The sequence below is a fragment of the Rutidosis leptorrhynchoides genome, chromosome 4 (assembly GCF_046630445.1).
Source record: "Rutidosis leptorrhynchoides isolate AG116_Rl617_1_P2 chromosome 4, CSIRO_AGI_Rlap_v1, whole genome shotgun sequence".
NCBI classification, from domain to species: domain Eukaryota; kingdom Viridiplantae; phylum Streptophyta; class Magnoliopsida; order Asterales; family Asteraceae; genus Rutidosis; species Rutidosis leptorrhynchoides.
This window is the reverse complement of record NC_092336.1, coordinates 241,912,237-241,930,566: the sequence shown is the minus strand read 5'-3', so window position 1 is coordinate 241,930,566 and position 18,330 is coordinate 241,912,237. Positions and strand designations below refer to the sequence as shown.

At 32.7% G+C, this 18,330-nt stretch overlaps 1 protein-coding gene across 1 annotated transcript; it reads right to left on the bottom strand.

The window, feature by feature from the left end:
- Positions 1-7,685: 7,685 nt before the first annotated feature.
- LOC139843417 (DNA mismatch repair protein MSH1, mitochondrial) lies at positions 7,686-17,642 on the bottom strand. Its single transcript, XM_071833484.1, has 21 exons — positions 17,529-17,642; positions 17,304-17,401; positions 17,078-17,153; positions 16,830-16,949; positions 16,673-16,720; positions 16,520-16,584; positions 15,858-15,943; positions 15,555-15,719; positions 15,325-15,434; positions 14,626-14,731; positions 14,462-14,537; positions 14,293-14,351; positions 13,795-13,862; positions 13,476-13,649; positions 12,714-12,920; positions 12,330-12,586; positions 11,794-11,937; positions 11,629-11,686; positions 11,195-11,494; positions 9,066-9,740; positions 7,686-8,100 (listed from the first exon to the last, which is right to left on the bottom strand). The coding sequence occupies exons 2-21, from the start codon at positions 17,396-17,398 to the stop codon at positions 7,870-7,872; spliced, it is 3,120 nt and encodes a 1,039-aa protein (XP_071689585.1). The 5' UTR covers positions 17,399-17,401; positions 17,529-17,642; the 3' UTR covers positions 7,686-7,869.
- Positions 17,643-18,330: the final 688 nt, after the last annotated feature.

Below are 18,330 nucleotides of genomic sequence, written 5' to 3'. Positions count from 1 at the left end.
CATCGTCACCTTTATCAACGTAAACAAATACTTGGAGTTAAATTTGGGTATTCGAAGGAATTAGAGGGGTTTTTTTTGTTGCGTAAATGTATTGTGTTGGGATATAAATTTGGACGTACATATAGTAAAGAATTGTGTGCGGTGCAAGCTCCAACATATCCACATAAACGCGCGGGTCAAGTAATCCTCTTATCAAAGACTTTATTATTATTAGATGGAAATGGTAATTTCGTAAAGATTACTAGTCTTCTATAGATTCTATTATAATGCTAAAATGATGACATCATTAAAAAGCAATTTTCTTTGTTAAAAAAAATTAAAATAAAAAAGAAAAAAAAATAGGCACTCTAGATGATGTCATAATTGTATTTATTTTACAATCTATAAATTCCAAGTTAAATAAATAAACAAATTATTAAAATCTAAATTCTTTTAAAAAAAATCGTCATTTTCATTATTACTTCTTATCTACAATAGCCGGCCACACCAATATTGTGATTTAATTTCGAAATAACATATCTCAACATTGTTTAATTATAATTATAAATAACAACATTTGAAATTATCACATCTTCACATTTTTAAATAACAGCTTACACACTTTGAAACTATCACAATTCGAAATAACATATCACACTTTTTTAAATTATCAAATCTACAATCACGTATAACAAATCAATTATCTATATATATCTTTAATCACCCTTTAATTTTGATAATGATGATGTCATAATTATATATTAATTTAATTAAAAAAATAATAGGAAATTTTTTATAAAAGAAAATACTAATCTCTCTTAAATTGTAATTTTAATTTTCTAAAAAAATTTAAAAGGCATTTATTATTATTAAGTATTATTATTAAAAATATAAATACTCAACTTTGAGCGAACTTTATTTATTATTGTTTACTTTTAATATAATAATTATAATTATAATTATTAAATTATTAATATTCAAATATGGATCCTTTTTACGAAATTAATTACGTTACATATGTATGCGAAAATACTTGTCTCTATATATTTGTAAATATAACGAAAAGATTCTTAATCAAACGGATCATTAAAATAAATGACTTCAACATTTACATTCACTTAATACCTAAAACATGTCATTAAATTGTTTCGTTTAAACAAACCCGTGATTTCACGGGTCATTTTACTAGTGTATATACTATATCCGTGAATTCACGTATTTAATAATTAATATTAACAATCTAATTAATTATATACTCCCTCCGTCCCTAATTTATTGTTTAGTATTTCATTTTGAGATGTATAAAATTGATTGACGACTTTCATAAATAGAAAAGAAAAAGAAAATGTTCTATTATGCCCTTAATGTGTATAGATTAGATTAAAGAAGAAAGAAAATGTAAGAGTAAAACTGAAAAGTAAACAGAAATTACAGTACTTTTATGAAATTTCCTTAAACTGTGATTTTTTTGTCTGGGAACAATTAATATGTGACGGAAGGAGTACTGTTTAAGCTGTAAATTAATTTTATTAAAAAAAAGTTGAAAAGACAAAAGAGCCCAAATTGAGAGTACATGGATCCTTTCTACTAGATATATATACATAAAATATTAAATTTAATAATAAATATTAATATATATAAATATAACTTAACTATAAATAATAATAATAATAATAATAATAATACATATATAATGATAAGGGGATAAATGAATTTGTTAAAATCAATAGATGAAATTAATCAGAGATGTTTGTCAAGCCTCCAAATCTAGACTAACTAACTTCCAACTAACTTCTAGTTTGACTATCGTTGACTTCTGGTCAAATATACATAATTAGCTACAACTAATTGTACAGACTTAATTGGACCAAATATCTTCTGTGTTTGTTAGCTTGTGATGAGATTGCAGTGTTGATTGAGCTCAAGTTGTTGGTTTGACCATCGTTGACCTTGTTATATTAAGTGTGTTGAGTGGGTGTTATAAAGTTAAAGTTGCTTTGTGTCCATTTGGACCCTTTTGACCCGTTTAATCATTTTAATGTCAATATGGTAATGGTCACTTTGTACAGGCCAATTATGATGTATTAAGTGTGTTAGCAAGTTTTGGTGTTTCAAAATGAGTTTGGATGTATTTTGGTCAAGTTAACCATTTTGACCAGTTAACATGTAAATGTGCATAACTCTACCTGTTTGAGTTATTTCAGGAATTTAAAGCTACCAACATGTTTTAAATGTGATTTTGGAGTTGCGGAATGATTAGGTCACTCAGGATGTCTACCAAATTGTTGTCATTTTGGGTAAAACATGTTCAAATGATTCTTAAGCCTTCTTTGCGGGCTCGTAAACAGAAAATGTTTAAACTTTGATGAAAACCAATTATTAGGTTAGAAACTAGACTTGTAGGGCTTCAAATGGTATAAGATACGTTTGAGTTTATCAAGTCTAAACAAATATTAATATGCTGACAAAATAACATGTTGGTGCCATTGAAAAGCTATTTTGTGCATCAGCAGTCTGTTTTTAAGGCATTTTCGTAAGCCATACTTTTAACCCTAAGTCTATTTTTTTTACAGATAAGTTGTCCACGAAAAGGTGAAAGAGTTTACTTTCCAATACGCCTAAATCAGATTTCAAATGAACTTAAAGCGGAAGACACTTGATAATAAATGATGTGTTAAAAAAATTTGGCCAAAATATGGGCGTAAAAAGTTATAGCAACTTGTTATGCCCATCTTTTTGATTCATTTTTTGACTTCTCCTTTTAGGCAGAATGTGTTAAACTTTGATTTGATTTCGAGAATCTAGGCAAATGAATTTAATAATATCTGATCTACGAATTTAGTGTTGGACAAAAATACCCTCATGTGCAAGTCACATGATCATACTTAACAAAACTTGACTCTTCTGTCATATACAGGTACCAAGCGCGTAATGAACTCAAACATTTGGGGTATCCAGGTAAAAAAAAAAAACCTAAAATCCGTCCATGCAATATGAATCAAATATTATGGACCAATCACGTATTTTTGTCTTTATCTATTTATTGATTATAGCTTTCTTAGGATTAATTTATTTTTATTTTATTGTTCAATGTAAGTATTTCCGCGTCTTAACAATGAAACTATCTCTTTTCTCTCAAAGAGCAAAGCGAATATAAACATGTCAAGTATATATTGTAGATAATTTTACATAGAATTTTATTATTATTATTATTATTATTATTATTATTATTATTATTATTATTATTATTATTATTATTATTATTATTATTATTATTATTATTATTATTATTATTTTGTAAAAGGATTTACTTAGAATTTTTCTTAGAATTATTTACATGACATATATCATAATTAATAATTAATAATTAGCAATTTGTGAATAGATATCGATAACGAGTGTATGGTCACCGCGCGTTGCAGTGGGTGGTTTGATTTTTGTGTTTCATTTAAAACGTTTTATCTGATGGTGTTAGAGTTGGCTCGTGCATTGCGACGGAAAATCATTTTCATCACAAATATTAACGGTCACTTTAATAATTTATTACGGATTATTACAATACACATTGACGAATGTTATATTCTAAATGCTTATCATAATTTACATTTGATATATGAATGTAAAAAAATGATAGTAATGGCATGATAAATAATCAGCTTTACTAACAAAACATAAAAAGAAAAGAAAAATCATAGTAAATTGAAATAAAAAAAGGAAGACACTCTTTTTTCTAATGTAAATAGTCAAATAAAACAAAACCAAAGAAAAATAAATATAAAGAATGATATTTTACGATATTTCAAAATTCAACTAAAAAATAGAATAAAAGAAATGGGAATTAAAAATAAGGCCACTTGATTCGAACCAGTGTCATTTAGTTGATGTTGTGAAAAATGGACGACTACACTGGAAGATTTTATTTTGATTATTTCACAATTGTAATATTTATCATGTAAAACGTTAATATGAAATAAAATAATACAGTGAACACTAAATCCTCACGTTCTAATAATATATAGTATCAGGGCCGGTCCTGACATTTTCAGTGCCCTGAGCGAGTTGAAAAAAAAAGGCCCTTAGTAGGTCGATCCAAGACTCTCAAGAACAATAAACCTTTAATGAAATATATGGTTGTTTGCGCCTCTGCTTCGCTAACAGACAACGTACCAACTTTAGCAAATTGATATTATTTTATGAACATAAATAAAACTCCAAGTGCATTCCTGAATATTAGCATTGACAACCGTAAACAAATGAACGAAATAATTTTTTTTTTATAGATAAAAGGGTAAAACGTACTCTCCGCCTTCAATGGGCTCATTGATCAAACTGGAGAAAATCAGCCTGATGCTCTTGAATCAGTCTAACCAAATGAGGATTTTGCTTCACCAGCTCTTGAAGCATAGGTTGTCAACATCAAATGGTAAATCAATATAACACAGCACCATATTTACTAATGTGTTTGTGTTTATATGTAAAAATTGCATGAAAAATGATTTAATAGATAGATACCTGCAAGATTTGTAGATTAGCTTGAACCATGGCTCGAAGTGCTTGGAACTGGAAAAAGAAACAAATCACTATTTTATTATTAAGGGAAATATATTACATCTTTCTATGATATGTACCTTTTTCTATCCCACATCGGTCAAATAAATAGAAAATACACTCTATAAAACTCAGAGGCCTAGACGTAATGTTACTTAAAAATGAAATGGGGCCTGATTCCTTTGGCCGATATTTTTGTTCTTTCTCTGGAATCTTAGCATCTTTTAGCCTTAATTAATAAAATATATTGGGCCCTAAAACTTTTAGCCTTAATTAATAAAATATATTGGGCCTTCAATGAATATTGGGCCCCTAAAATTATTGAGCTTTGTGCGGTTGAACACTTTGCACCCTTTCGGGCCGGGCCTTATAAATATAATATCCTCAATTACGATCTACTGTAGAATAATATAATAATATAAATATTACCAAAAACATGATGTTAAAGGAATAAAATAAAGTTATTTGCATTGAAAGACGAGGCACAAGTCGAAACAAAGCCTAAACAAGATACACTGTTAATTGGCCTCAGACACACTAACAACACATCTTAAATTAACAAAAGAGTCATTCATTTTGTCAACTCGAGAAATGGGCAAACAAATCAGCTAAGGCTTTACTTTTAGTTGTGTTGGGAGTTGCCCATTTCAAAGTCGTAGTTTGAAGAAGACTTGTGTTATTACGACATATTAATAAATAAGCAAGATATGCATAATGATTCCCCGTTTTAGCCGATTTTATTCGATGATTGACACAAAGTAACCTTATAACCCGATTAGACAGCCGATATATAAAGATGGCCTTTCTCAAATAACGCGAATTAGAAAGAAAAAAAACTATTCATTCTCACATTGTATGCATCACCGATTTTTTTTCCTTATTACACTGTATAAAACAATGTTATCAACTCTACATTTTTATAAGCCACTGTGATGCAGATACGGATGGTGGTACAAATGGATTTTTAAAGAGTGGGCTTCATGAATATTATGTGGCTCATAACATTGGTGATCCAGTAGGTGATCATAATCTAGGATAAAGCATGTAGCTAAGTTGGAAAAGAATAAGGGATTATATTTCAAACTTGTCTTTTATTGTTTTCTAGTTTATCATTTATAGTTTTCTAGTTTATCTCAAATTTGAATTCCTAGTTTTCAACCAGTTGTTAGGCTATTTATATTCCTTGTTTTGCAGACTTCTAGTTTAGTTTTTGTTTTTAAGAAAATTGTGATTCATAAATAAACCGAGAGGGTTTTTGTGCACTTGAGTTATATAGTGTAATTTATGCACTTGAGTTATATAGTGTAATTTATACACTTGAGTTGGATGGTGTAATTGCACAGCCATCGATCCTTACATCAAGTGGTATCAGAGCTTTAGAATGGCTGGACAACAATCTCGTGGTGGTCATGAAGGAGGTAGTCGTTACTGCACTGTTCGAATCAGTGACCCTGATCCATATGTCGAAATCCAACGCCTTCAAAGGCGGATCGCGGAACTTGAAATTAATCAGGAGCGGACTGACTCGGAACGATCTTCTGATCGATTTGATTATGAAAATTCATTCGGACGACCAGACCGTGGATTTCACAGAGATTATGATGTCGATCCCTTGCGTCGTATGGGGATGAAGGTCGACATACCTGAATTCACCGGCGCGGTTCATCCCGATGAGTTCTTTGACTGGCTAAGTACAGTCGAACGCGTGTTTGACCTAAAGGATATCCCTGATAACTTGAAATCGCAGACGTGGTATGTTTATAGCCTCTCTTGACTTACACAGATGTATATCATCTTGCATTAAAGGTAGAAAAACAATTAAATAGAGGGAAGGCAAAACAACCCTTTGTACGCAGCCCGGTGACCCCGAAAACTTTTTCTATACCCGATGATAAAGAGAAAGGTGAGACCCAACCTCAAACTACACAACAACAGAGGGCTCCCAAGTGTTTTAAGTGCCTAAGTTTCGGACATTATGCTCGCGAATGCCCAAACAAGCGTGTAATTACAGCATGGGATGAAGGAGACGAACCACGTTATGATGTTGACGACACGCAAGATCAAGATACAACAACGGGTATCCCTGCTCACGAAGAAATCATATATCCATAAAGGGGAATCCCTCTTCATCCATCGATCACTTTCTGTGGATAATGTAGTTGACGAATCCACGTGGTTGACGCCAACAGATGGTCCCCGTGATGGTACGGAACATGCTGAAAACATTACACCCATACATAAGCAGGTTACTCATAATCAGATGATTGTTTATAAGCGTCGGACCGACACGCGTAGGAAGAGGGTCGTATTCAAAGAGGGCGATCTCGTTTGGATTCATATGAGGAAAGAAAGATTTCCTGGGGGTCGGTGTGGCAAGCTTAATCCATGTGCGGATGGCCCGTTTCGAGTTCTACAAAGCATTAATCATCATTCCTACAAAGTTGAGCTCCCTGGACATTATAACATTTCAGCAACTTTCAATGTTGCATATCTCTCGCCTTATTCAGGAGATGTCGATGACAATTTGGACTCGAGGTCGAGTCTTTCCGAAGGGAGAGGGGATGATGCAGATACGGATGGTGGTACAAATGGATTTTTTAAAGAGTGGGCTTCATGAATATTATGTGGCCCATGACATTGGTGATCCAGTAGGTGATCATAATCCAGGATAAAACAAGCAGCTAAGTTGGATAAGGGATTACATTCCAAACTTATCTTTTATTGTTTTTTAGTTTACCCTTTATAGTTTTCTAGTTTATCTCAAATTTGAATTCCTAGTTTTCAGCCAGTTGTTAGGCTATTTATATTCCTTGTTTTGCAGACTTATAGTTTAATTTTTGTTTTTAAGAAAATTGTGGTTCATAAATAACCGATAGGGTTTTTGTGCACTTGAGTTATATAGTGTAATTTATGCACTTGAGTTATATAGTGTAATTGCACAGCCATCGATCCTTACATCACACTGTACTACATGGTTTACGGAAAGCGCTCCATTCTTTTTAATCATGTATAACTATGTAGAAGGGAGAATGGCCTACATGGAGTCTTTTAACCATGTAATAAAAATATCAGTTAAGACAAATCATTCAATAACAATAAAGCTTCTTAACTCAAACACATCGATAAGCAACAAGATCATCATACCTCATAATTAGGCTTGAACAATCTAAACAACATAATACATTAATGAATAATTACAACAGTTAACAAAAATAAGATCGCAGTTGAATATTTATTCTTAAAGAACAGGAGCAACATACATCTGACCCAAAATTGTTGCACCCAGAGGACCCAAACACAGGTAATTTAAACTACAAGACAATCCATACTGAATACGATAAATCATCTAGGTAAGGTTAGACTTTCAAGAGATATATCATCAGTACCAAAGTTTCGATGCTGACCATCAGCTACATTTGTAAGCCTGAAACCATGATTAGGGAGTTGGTTAATCAGCAAAGTTTCTAGTTGGCAAGCCAAACTCTTTCCAGGAACTAGAAAATACATAAATGAAGCGTTTCGCATCCCCTGCTTTAATCTGTGTGCATGAACTCGACCCTGAAGATCATCCGTCTGCAACCAAGTATAATTATAATGCCAAATCATGTTTTAATTAACCTTACGATATCCAGATTTCTAAAGTGTAAAGTATATCTATCGGGACCCTCCATAATTCTAAAACGCACCCTGATACAAGGGTGCAATTTATATATATGTGACGATCTAGCACGAAACCAATCAGAGAGAATACAAGGCCTTGTTTGATTTTGACTTGGGGGTTGCTTACTTTTTTCTATATTAAGTTATGTTTCGATTTGCCTCTTAATGGAAAGGGGTGCTGATTCTATGTCTCCTAGAAACACCAATTTTCAGAATAAGTGACGGATTAAGTGACAAGAAACAACAATTTCACTTAGTGAATTAAGAGTTGTGATTAAGTGAAAAGTAAACAAGCCCCAAGCTAAATAGAATGGAAATTAACATATAAAGTCACCGAGGTTGTCTGTTTTTGACTTATTAAATAAGATGCGTCTTAATGAGAAATAGTTCAAGTGTGAATGTACATTTATGTCATAACTTCATAAAATTTACTATTATTAACTGCTATTTTAACCACCCTGCATAGAGGGTTAAGATGGTAATTTAAATTATTCAGACGGTTATTAAGCAGATAAAATAAACAATAGTTATTTATCGATCACTTATTCCTCATATAAATCGTATATTCATTCAAACAACTATTGAACTTAATAAGAAAAGGAAATAAAAAAAGGAACGGGCCCTTAGAGCTCTACATATAGAACAGGCACATGCTTAAGCCCTACCATTTCTCTACTTTTAGTAAAATGTCCATATCGATCCAATTGACGATTTTTTGATTTTATTTCTTAAGTTTGTCTCATCTCCTATTCCTCAAAAGTTTCATACTTTATATTTCATCTTCAAGTCTCTACTTTTATTAAATATAGAAACGAAAATGAATGAATATATAATTGCACAAAAATACTTTAACTTGAATAATGAACTAAGATGCATACCTCTCCAACATAAAGTTTTTTGTCAGGTCTAAGTATCACATACACGCTCGAAGCACCAATTGTTGAAGGAGGCGGTTGTTCCCGGGGACCAATTACAACACATCTTACCGCAACTTCCGTTGTCGTCTTATTCCTACAAACCTCAATCAGCTTATTACAACATACCATACAAACCGCATTTTCCACATCCTTAAAAAATTTCTCCGTTTCATTAATTGATTCATTACACGGTTCGATAGATCTCATAGAAGAAACCGATTTCACTTTCATTTTGCTTTTTTCAGAATTTAAATCCTCCGTGTACACTGATTTATACAGCTCTTCAGCTCGTTTAATTAGTTGCTCGGGAACACCTTCTTTTTGCGCGGTTTCGAAAGCAAGACTCTCTCTACATATTCCATCGATTAATTTCCACGTAGGTTTAGTTTTACCGTTTACGATTTCACTTCCCATTGCTTTATAAACAGTGTTCTTTGTAGTCAGTGGTAGATTAAAGATATCATGCAAGTGCGTCGATACAACACCCAAACAGCCAATAGAATCGAGAGTTTCGATAATGCTACCGGCAATGCATGTCCCTTTTGCCGTTTCGGTACCTCTACATATTTCATCGACAAGTACTAGGCTTTGTGACGTGGCTCGTGTAATTATAGAACGCATCTCTGACATTTCAATCTGAAAATAAGATGCACATGCACATAAGAATTCACATATTGCTATGTTGTAGATGAGTATACATAATATGTGTTTTAATCAAGAGGGAAGCACTTTTTTTGGGGAAGTAATTTTTTTTTCGTTTTTTTTTTTTTTTTTACATTAAGATGACATGAAAATATGAACATTTAAAAAAGACACTTTGTGATAAATGTTATTATTTTGGCGGAAAAACGCTCGAAGAAATAAATGATAACATGCATCATATGTAATGTTTTAATAAAAGTTTTTTTTTTAAGAGGTTAGAAATTAGGGTTCATAAATTAGGGCTTAGAAATTAAGGTTTAGAAATTGGGGTTTAGTGTTTAGAGGGTTTAGATTGAATTTTTAACACGAACAGTTTAGCGTTTGGGGTATAGGGTTTCGGGTTTAAAGACTTAACCTAAAACACTAAACCCAAAACCCTAAACTCTAAATCGGGCTAAATTTTGAAAAAAAAAAAAGATAAAAAAAACTCATATTAAAAAACATTCCTCATAATTCATGTTATCATTTATTTCTTCGAGCGTTTTCCCACCAAAATAATAACATTTATCACAAAGTGTCATTTTTAAATGTTCATATTTTCATGTGATCTTAATGTTTGAAAAAAAAAATTAAAAAAGAAAAAAAAATTAAAAAATTACTTCCCCCTTCCCCTTCCCCTTCCCCCAAAAAAGTGCTTCCCCCTTCCCCTTCCCCAAAAAGGTGCTTCCTCTTGATGATGACCCTATATAATATATAATTTAAGTCGAGTAGTGTAAACATAAAACTAGAGATGGTAACTTGAATAAATTTACATATAATTTGGTTGACTTGGCTTCAGTGGCGATTCCAGGATACGAATTCAATGGGGTCCTAAAAATTTTTTCAGTACTAATTATATTTGAATGTTATTTTAGTGGTTGTTTACTTTCAAAAACACTACAAGTTCGGAAAATATATTGGGTCCGAGTAGTTAAATATAGTGGTATCTTATACATTTTAAAAGAAAAACTATAAATTCGAAAAATATATGGGGTCCTCATTAAATTTAGTGGTGTCATATACAATTTACAGAGTATTTTTCACTAATAATTTTAAAACTAGCGGTGTCCCGTGACCCCACGGGACACTATATAAACTCGCCATGCTTGGGTTATATAAATGGAACGGGTCAAACAGGCTGAAAGTATCTCAATTTGCTGTTTAAATCCTTTTAGCCTCCAACATTAAACTTTTGGAAGAAACTAAACATTAGTTGGCCTGTTACCGACCCATCCATTTTGCCACCTTGACATTTTTTGTTGAATATTTAAAAATTCATATGCTATTTCTACGTGAAATTCCAAGTTTGGGTGGTCAAACAGAAAATGTGAATAAGATCACACACTTATATTATCACCAGAAAGTTACTTAAAAAAATAGAAGATTAACAGGGTTAAATCAGTGGGCACCTGAAACGAGCTTTTACCATCTGCCGGGCTGTCATAAGATTTAACGTGTAGCATAATCGAGTCAAAATGTGGTATTAATGCTGACTCAGCAGGTACCATAAATCCACATACTCCAAGTAGTGCGGCTGCACAAATTGAGCGAAGCAAACTTGATTTGCCACCCCCATTTGGTCCAGTCAAAAGAAACATTGATTTCATATTAATTTTGTTAAGTACCGCACTACCTTCAGCTGCATCAAACCAATATGGAGATAAACCAGTAATCTTCATCACACGATGTTCTTTTTTTTGTTCCATTTCCTGCATATAAAATTTATAATCAAACCTTCATTTCAGTAGCTTCTTTTTCACCCAACATCAATTTATATAATGCCACACACACACACACACACACACACACACACACACACACAAAGTGGTAGATTGATATGTACCTCATAACGATTGGACTGAATAAGAGTGGGGAAAACCCATTTCCGCCGTCTGCCTTCACTGTTTACAATACATACAACATTGAGATAACCTTTAGAAATTACATAAGCGGATACGGTTAAAGCAAACATTATGAAAAACTTGTCTTATATTGTCCAGCAACCTACCTCACATGGGCAAACAATGCTTTGGCAATGATTAGCAACATGGAAGCAAATACGAGAACGTTGATTTTAGCCTGCAAATCACCAGATAGTCCTCTCAACAACTCTAACACCATCGATTTTGCTTTTGCACCAGCTTCATGGTACCTAAACAGTGACCAAAATCTTAAGTTCGTAAATTCAATTCATGTTACATAAATAAGTGTGAAAGTTGCATTAACATACAAAGATGCCAAATGGGTCAGGCTGGTTCAACACGGGCAATCTTACATGGTTTGCCAAAAGATGTTTCATTTTCTTTCAAACATCATATTATATCAAAAGTAATTTGGTTTTTTAATTAAAAAGGAACAAAAAAGTTTTACACTTTTATGTATCAGATATACATTGTGCGCAACTTTCAACCTGTTTGACCAATTTACTTCAAAGCTAGAAAAATTTATTTACCTATTTGACACGTTAGGGATAAAATAACCCAAACCGGACCATTCATAGTAACAACTGCTACCTGTAATACTATCATAAACATAGAGATTAACCTTGTGAGTGCATTTTCAACTTTCACTGTGGTAAACCATTCCTCTCCCACTTTTCTACCCTTTGAATCTATAGACGGCTTAAGTTGTTTAATTTGTTCTTCTCCTGGTGTACCGGCCCATACTCTTGGTGCAAAACGTTTACCCTTGAACCAAACGGACTCGTGTTCCCGAGCATACGAGATTTCTCCCTTTGGTCCTCCAAATGGAGCTGTTGTAGCCTTTATTCTGTGAATTATAGGAAGGAAATCTTCGGTGACCTAAAATACAATATACACATGTTAATTTACTACAATGGTCCTCATTTTGTAGGGCATATATATAGGTCACCAATCTTCAATAAAAGATAGTGCAAACGGATAAATAATTAAGAAACAAAATACATACTGCTATGGATAAGGCTTCAGCAGCCTTATCCACCTCTTCATAAGCTTCTTTTAGATGTATTTTCTTCACACGATGCTTCCATGAAGACTCCATATCCTCAAAGAACGCACTAGGTATATTCGCATATGAGCTCAACTTCTGATCATTTTCACCATCTAACGAGATCAGTTCACTAATCGTATGAGAGATAGATTCACATTCATTAACCTGTGAATAAGCAATGACAAACAGAGGAATCTCAAGAGTCAGATACGGATGATGTTGAAAATGTAGAGGTGGGAAGATAGTTTGGTGAATGGGTCAAACCAGGTTCACGTTGAAAAAAGTTAGTTTATACACAGTTTGAAAGAACCCTTCACTTAGTTTGGGTTGGGTTGAACTATAAATACTTTTTTTGTCTACTAATAATTATTAATTAATGTAGAACAATATTTAAGATCACAAATCAAAGTAACCACCTAAGGTAATGTAGTTAAGATCAAGATCATATTAAGGTTTGATTTCACTTTCACCAAATCGGGATCTTTTTTGTTTTTGTATTACAAACAATTGGAGAGTTTGCATGCATATATAGAATTTGGGAACTTTCAACCCATTTGACCAGTTACCTTCAAAGTTAAGTATTTTAATTTGACCCATTTGAGATAATATAAAACCAAAAAAGATCAGTTCTTAAGTAAATGGGTCGAAATTACTACATCTAACAAAACGCATACAAAATGACCAGTTCTTTAATAGGGCACAGTAACTATAACCACCTACCAGCATCTCAATGTCAACTTTTAACCCTGTTGCCACCCAAGTAGGATCAACTAATAATTTCAATATCTCATTGAGCTCAAAGTTTCGATAGAGCTGTAAAATTTCATCTAGTACGTTCTTGATTTTGCAAAACTCAACGTGATTTGCCTCCCTCAACTCAAGTAGCTTCACTAGCTGCAAAAATAGGGACACTTGCATGTTAAACATGTATAATAAAAGTATAAAACTACCAACCATACAAGTTGAAATAATTGGAAAAGAATGTAAATGGTATTTTTGCCTTTAACCAAATCTGTAGGTGAGAAAAGAACTTTGTTACCTTTGATGGTGCGATACAAGTAAATTCAGGAATCGAGCAAGATGTATTACTCATAACTTTGCATATTGCTGGAAAATGTTTACGGATAGAAGTATTAGTAGAAGTATTAGTACAGAATTTATGAATCCCATTACTAAGAATATGTTAAAAAATGACAACAAATGCACTTCCATATCAGAAACAAATAAAACAGCCCTGCCAATATGAGCATAATGACAAACATTAATCAACTTTTTTCAGAGGAAAAAACATAATTTTGGTTAAATCATGTCTGTAAATGTATATTTTAATATCATAACAAGGTCAGAAATGTTTAGATTATAATTAAGTTTTGCTCTTCCTACTCTCTCTAAGGGAATATCGGTCCTGCAAATTTGGACAGTTAAGCTTGCATCATAAGCAAGCAATGTTGAATAAGGTCACATATTCAGGATCCCAAACAAACATCATTTTTACATACTATCATATATAAAATATACTATATAATTAGACACTTACCTTGAATAGTAGAAGCAATTGCATAAGTAGGAGGATTTAGAAGTAGATCTCGAATATACCTATTATCAAAATAAGAACAGCAACGTAAATAAGCAGCTAAACTTAGTAAGATATGAACGCCATCAAATATCAAAGACATATTCCAAACATGTTTTAACTCCAAACTTACATAGCAGGCAATCCAGTGCAATTGGAAGGGAGCAAAATCTTTAACAGTAAAGGTACTCCTTCAGTTGGTATAACACCTGTTGGTTGTTACGAGTTTATATTGCATTACTATTTATAACTAGTTTATAATATAAAAAGGCGGAAGCCTAAAAGATGATAACTGACCAATTTGTGAAGCTGTTCCAAGGTGCAATGGATGAGGTTTATTTTCTGAAACAACGCTAACATTCCTAAATGTGACCTCATTATCAAGACCGTAAAGCTCTTTTACCTAAAATTTGCAAAATCAAATGTAAGACAGTATGCCAGGACTAGAATAACATCAAATTTTATTGATAGATAAAAATTAGTCTTTGTGGTTGTTAATCATTTTAATTGGGTACAACTTTCATACTGGAACTGGGTAGGTGTTATGCAATTAATAAGATAGTTTCCACACATATGATTATTATAATAATTCTACTTATTCGGAATGAAAATACTGTATATTCATATTCCATATGATTTGAGAAATTAACTAAATCGATTTACTTTCCTTGTTTTTTTTTCTTATCAAGTGATAGGCTACTAAGTCTAAACTGTGAAATAGGTGGTCCCTTTGAGATGTTAAATGCCAAACCTAGTACTTCACATATGCAATTTGTTCTATCTCGGAACTTTTTGAGTTATTTCAAAGACATTTTCTGTTCCAAAATCAGATACATCAATATATTATCTTTAAAGTAAAAAAGTATACTAGACATCTGAAGTTAGAAAAGAGTGTCGTTTTATAGAACATATAGGCACCTCAATAGAAATAAAAATAGTAATTAACAAATAATAACAATAATGTACATGTATACAAAAAAAATTTAGAAACAAGACCTTAAAAAGTATCTCATCAACAACATCCCCTTCAATCCATTCAAATTGTCTTGCATTGCACTCTCCCCACAATAAGCCACCTTCACCATACTCAGTCCATCGAGTTGTTCCTGTTAAATATATTGCACTTATGTGAACTGATATCGATAATTTAAACACGTTAAAATTAAGAGAATACACTTGTGGTAAAATCAGTCAAACAGAGTGAGCTGAGATCGTGTATTTTGTACCTGAAGAGCTGTTCTTCAATGATTTATGGAGAAACAAATGATGATAATGACACGTACGAAGCTTTGTAACTACGGCCTCTTCTGTTAAACCATCTTCTGAACAATATGTTTTCATAGTCTCCAACACTGAAACCATGCAATACCCCTTTGCAGAACGAGAGATTCCTAAAAAGGTACCAGATAAGCAAATACAAGAAGTTGAAATATATGTGGGTAGATATATAAACCTCAAAAAATCAAAAAGGTGCAAACTTTTAGTAGATAATAAGTGTATAGAAACAAGTGGATGTAGCTTTTACATACCAATGACTGGCATAGGTTCTGGAAACTCAAGATCTTGATCATCTTCAACGAGTCCGAATACATACGGACTTCCAGGATGAGCATGCCTGTACACATTAGGATACACAGTAAGAACACAGGATAATACATAAGCCTTCAAACACTAATTCCAAGTTTGAATTCATCTTGATACAAAAAAGATGTTACGATGATGCACAAAAGTAATGTGCTTTCATAAATTAGTCGAAGTAAATTATAACTTCATTCGTCACATGAAAAGTATAGGCTGCCATCCTTTTCACCTCCATCCTATTGTGCACAAAAGGTATAGGGTGTCTAAGTAACTTAAGTTCAGGTGATGTTTGCTCAATTCAGATTTTGAGAAATTTGAGGAACTTGATTACTTATGTAATTTCATACTTCATAAGAATACAATGTGTTAACTGCAATATGGGGCCACTAATTAATACTAAAACATAAGTAGCATATGCCAATAGACTTTAAGATGCCAAACATCAAGTTCAGAGTAGTAAAATAAGAATGTGATTACGACCAAGAAGTTACATATATTAACGTAGGTTAAAAATTATCTCTGGAAGTAACCCATGTAAAAAATAACTCAAAATGCAACAGCAATTAACAAGACCCTGCAGGCAAGTTACAAGAGTGAGGTGAACACATACCCAGATATAAAGCGGCTTTTACGGGAACGAGATTGGGTTGGACCCTGAACTTCCTCAACAATGCACTACAAACACAAACATTATGAAAATAATACTATCTAATTGCAAAACAAGAAATAATATACCAGCATCCCCAAAACTCAAATTACTTACTACTGAAAATCCATGACGTGTCAAATCATCCAAAGTTTGACGTAGATTCTGCATTAAAAAACTTACGATACTTAGTTGAGAGTTTTTAATGGTGAATTTAAAGTAAACATACACAGACATATTATAGAGAACAAAAGCTTTAAAATATTTACAATACCACAACAGGGCAACCGGCTTTAGGAATGCTATCTGAACGCATACCACCAAATGGATTTAAACCAGCATATTCCACAAGTATGCAAGCATCAAAACCTACCGCTTCATAAAAATCCCCAACCTAAACCAAATTGGTAAATTTCGGTAGTTAATTTTTATCGTCGGTCAGTTAAAACAACTGGGATTGAATATTTACTGTCCTTTCGTTGATCACGATGATATAGAAGGAGAAAGGAATTTATAACATACCCTACATAGCAAAACTTCCCGGGGAAACCTTGATTTGAACTTCAGTATCTCCCAATTGAGTGTTCCTTCTTTTACACTTCACAAATGAAAAAAAAAAAAAAAAAAAAAAAAAAAAATGACAAAATTAATTGCAAAATGAAAACCACCTAAATTGCTGTGATGCTAGCAACTAAATGTGAGAAAACGGTTGCCATGTTTGTGAACCCGCAAAAAAAAAAATACTTACCTCCCGTTCTTCAGGTTGTCATCCAAGCCAAGCAGATTAGAATAGGAGAGTCTCTGAATCAATTGCATCGAAGACGTTTTTCTACACATCTTCATTTTCTAAAAAAGCAAACATAAGCATAGCTGCTATTAATATAAGAATTTATAAAAAATAAAAACTTTGCATGTAAGCAGCTGTGTGTGATTCAGCATGGACAAAAACAGTAAAACTAGTTCAAAAAGTTACCTCCTTCCACCATATAACATTAGAATAGTCTTTCTCTTTGAAAACATTCTTTGATTCCTTCAACTTTTTTGTTGCTTTAGTGTTTGTCGTCAAAGTCTTTCTATCTTTAAAGCAATGAATCTGCTTCAGATGCCTTGTTCTTCTAAGAAAATTAATAACAATAATTAGCCATATATACACTTATAAGACAGTGCGAATTAAGAATTTTATAGATACCACAGTAATCAAAGACAGCATTTTTGGAACACAAAAGATGAGTTATCACAGCTGCGATGTAATTGAGACGAGACATAACACATAGCTATAGTCAGGTGGCTATAATAACGGATAAGTTCATTAAATCGTTGTACGCACCAATGGTTTTATTCTGATATTTAAACAAGTGCACCACATATACAATGGCCTACCTAACTAGGATGTATCTAATAAAAGACAACTAATGAAATGTCATATTGTGATAGCCTAAACAGGACTTCATAGCTATTTTATTTCCTTCCTATTCCTAGAATAATAACGTGCCAACTAAAGAAACAGAATTCAATATAGCTAGCGAATCTTTACAGTGTGAATAACCATATCTACTCACACACGGATAATCAGGGGCAAATTATGTGGGGACCGGGGGGGCAGTGGATTTCCAATTTTTAGTGTAAAAAGTTTGGATTTTTCGACTTTGCCCCCGGTGGATTTTTTTCTTTTTGCCCCAAAACCTTCAAATTTTGCCCCAAAACCTCCATAATTTGCCTAAAAACTTCCATTTTTTGCCCCAAAACCTCCATATTTTGCCCCAAAACCTTCAAAT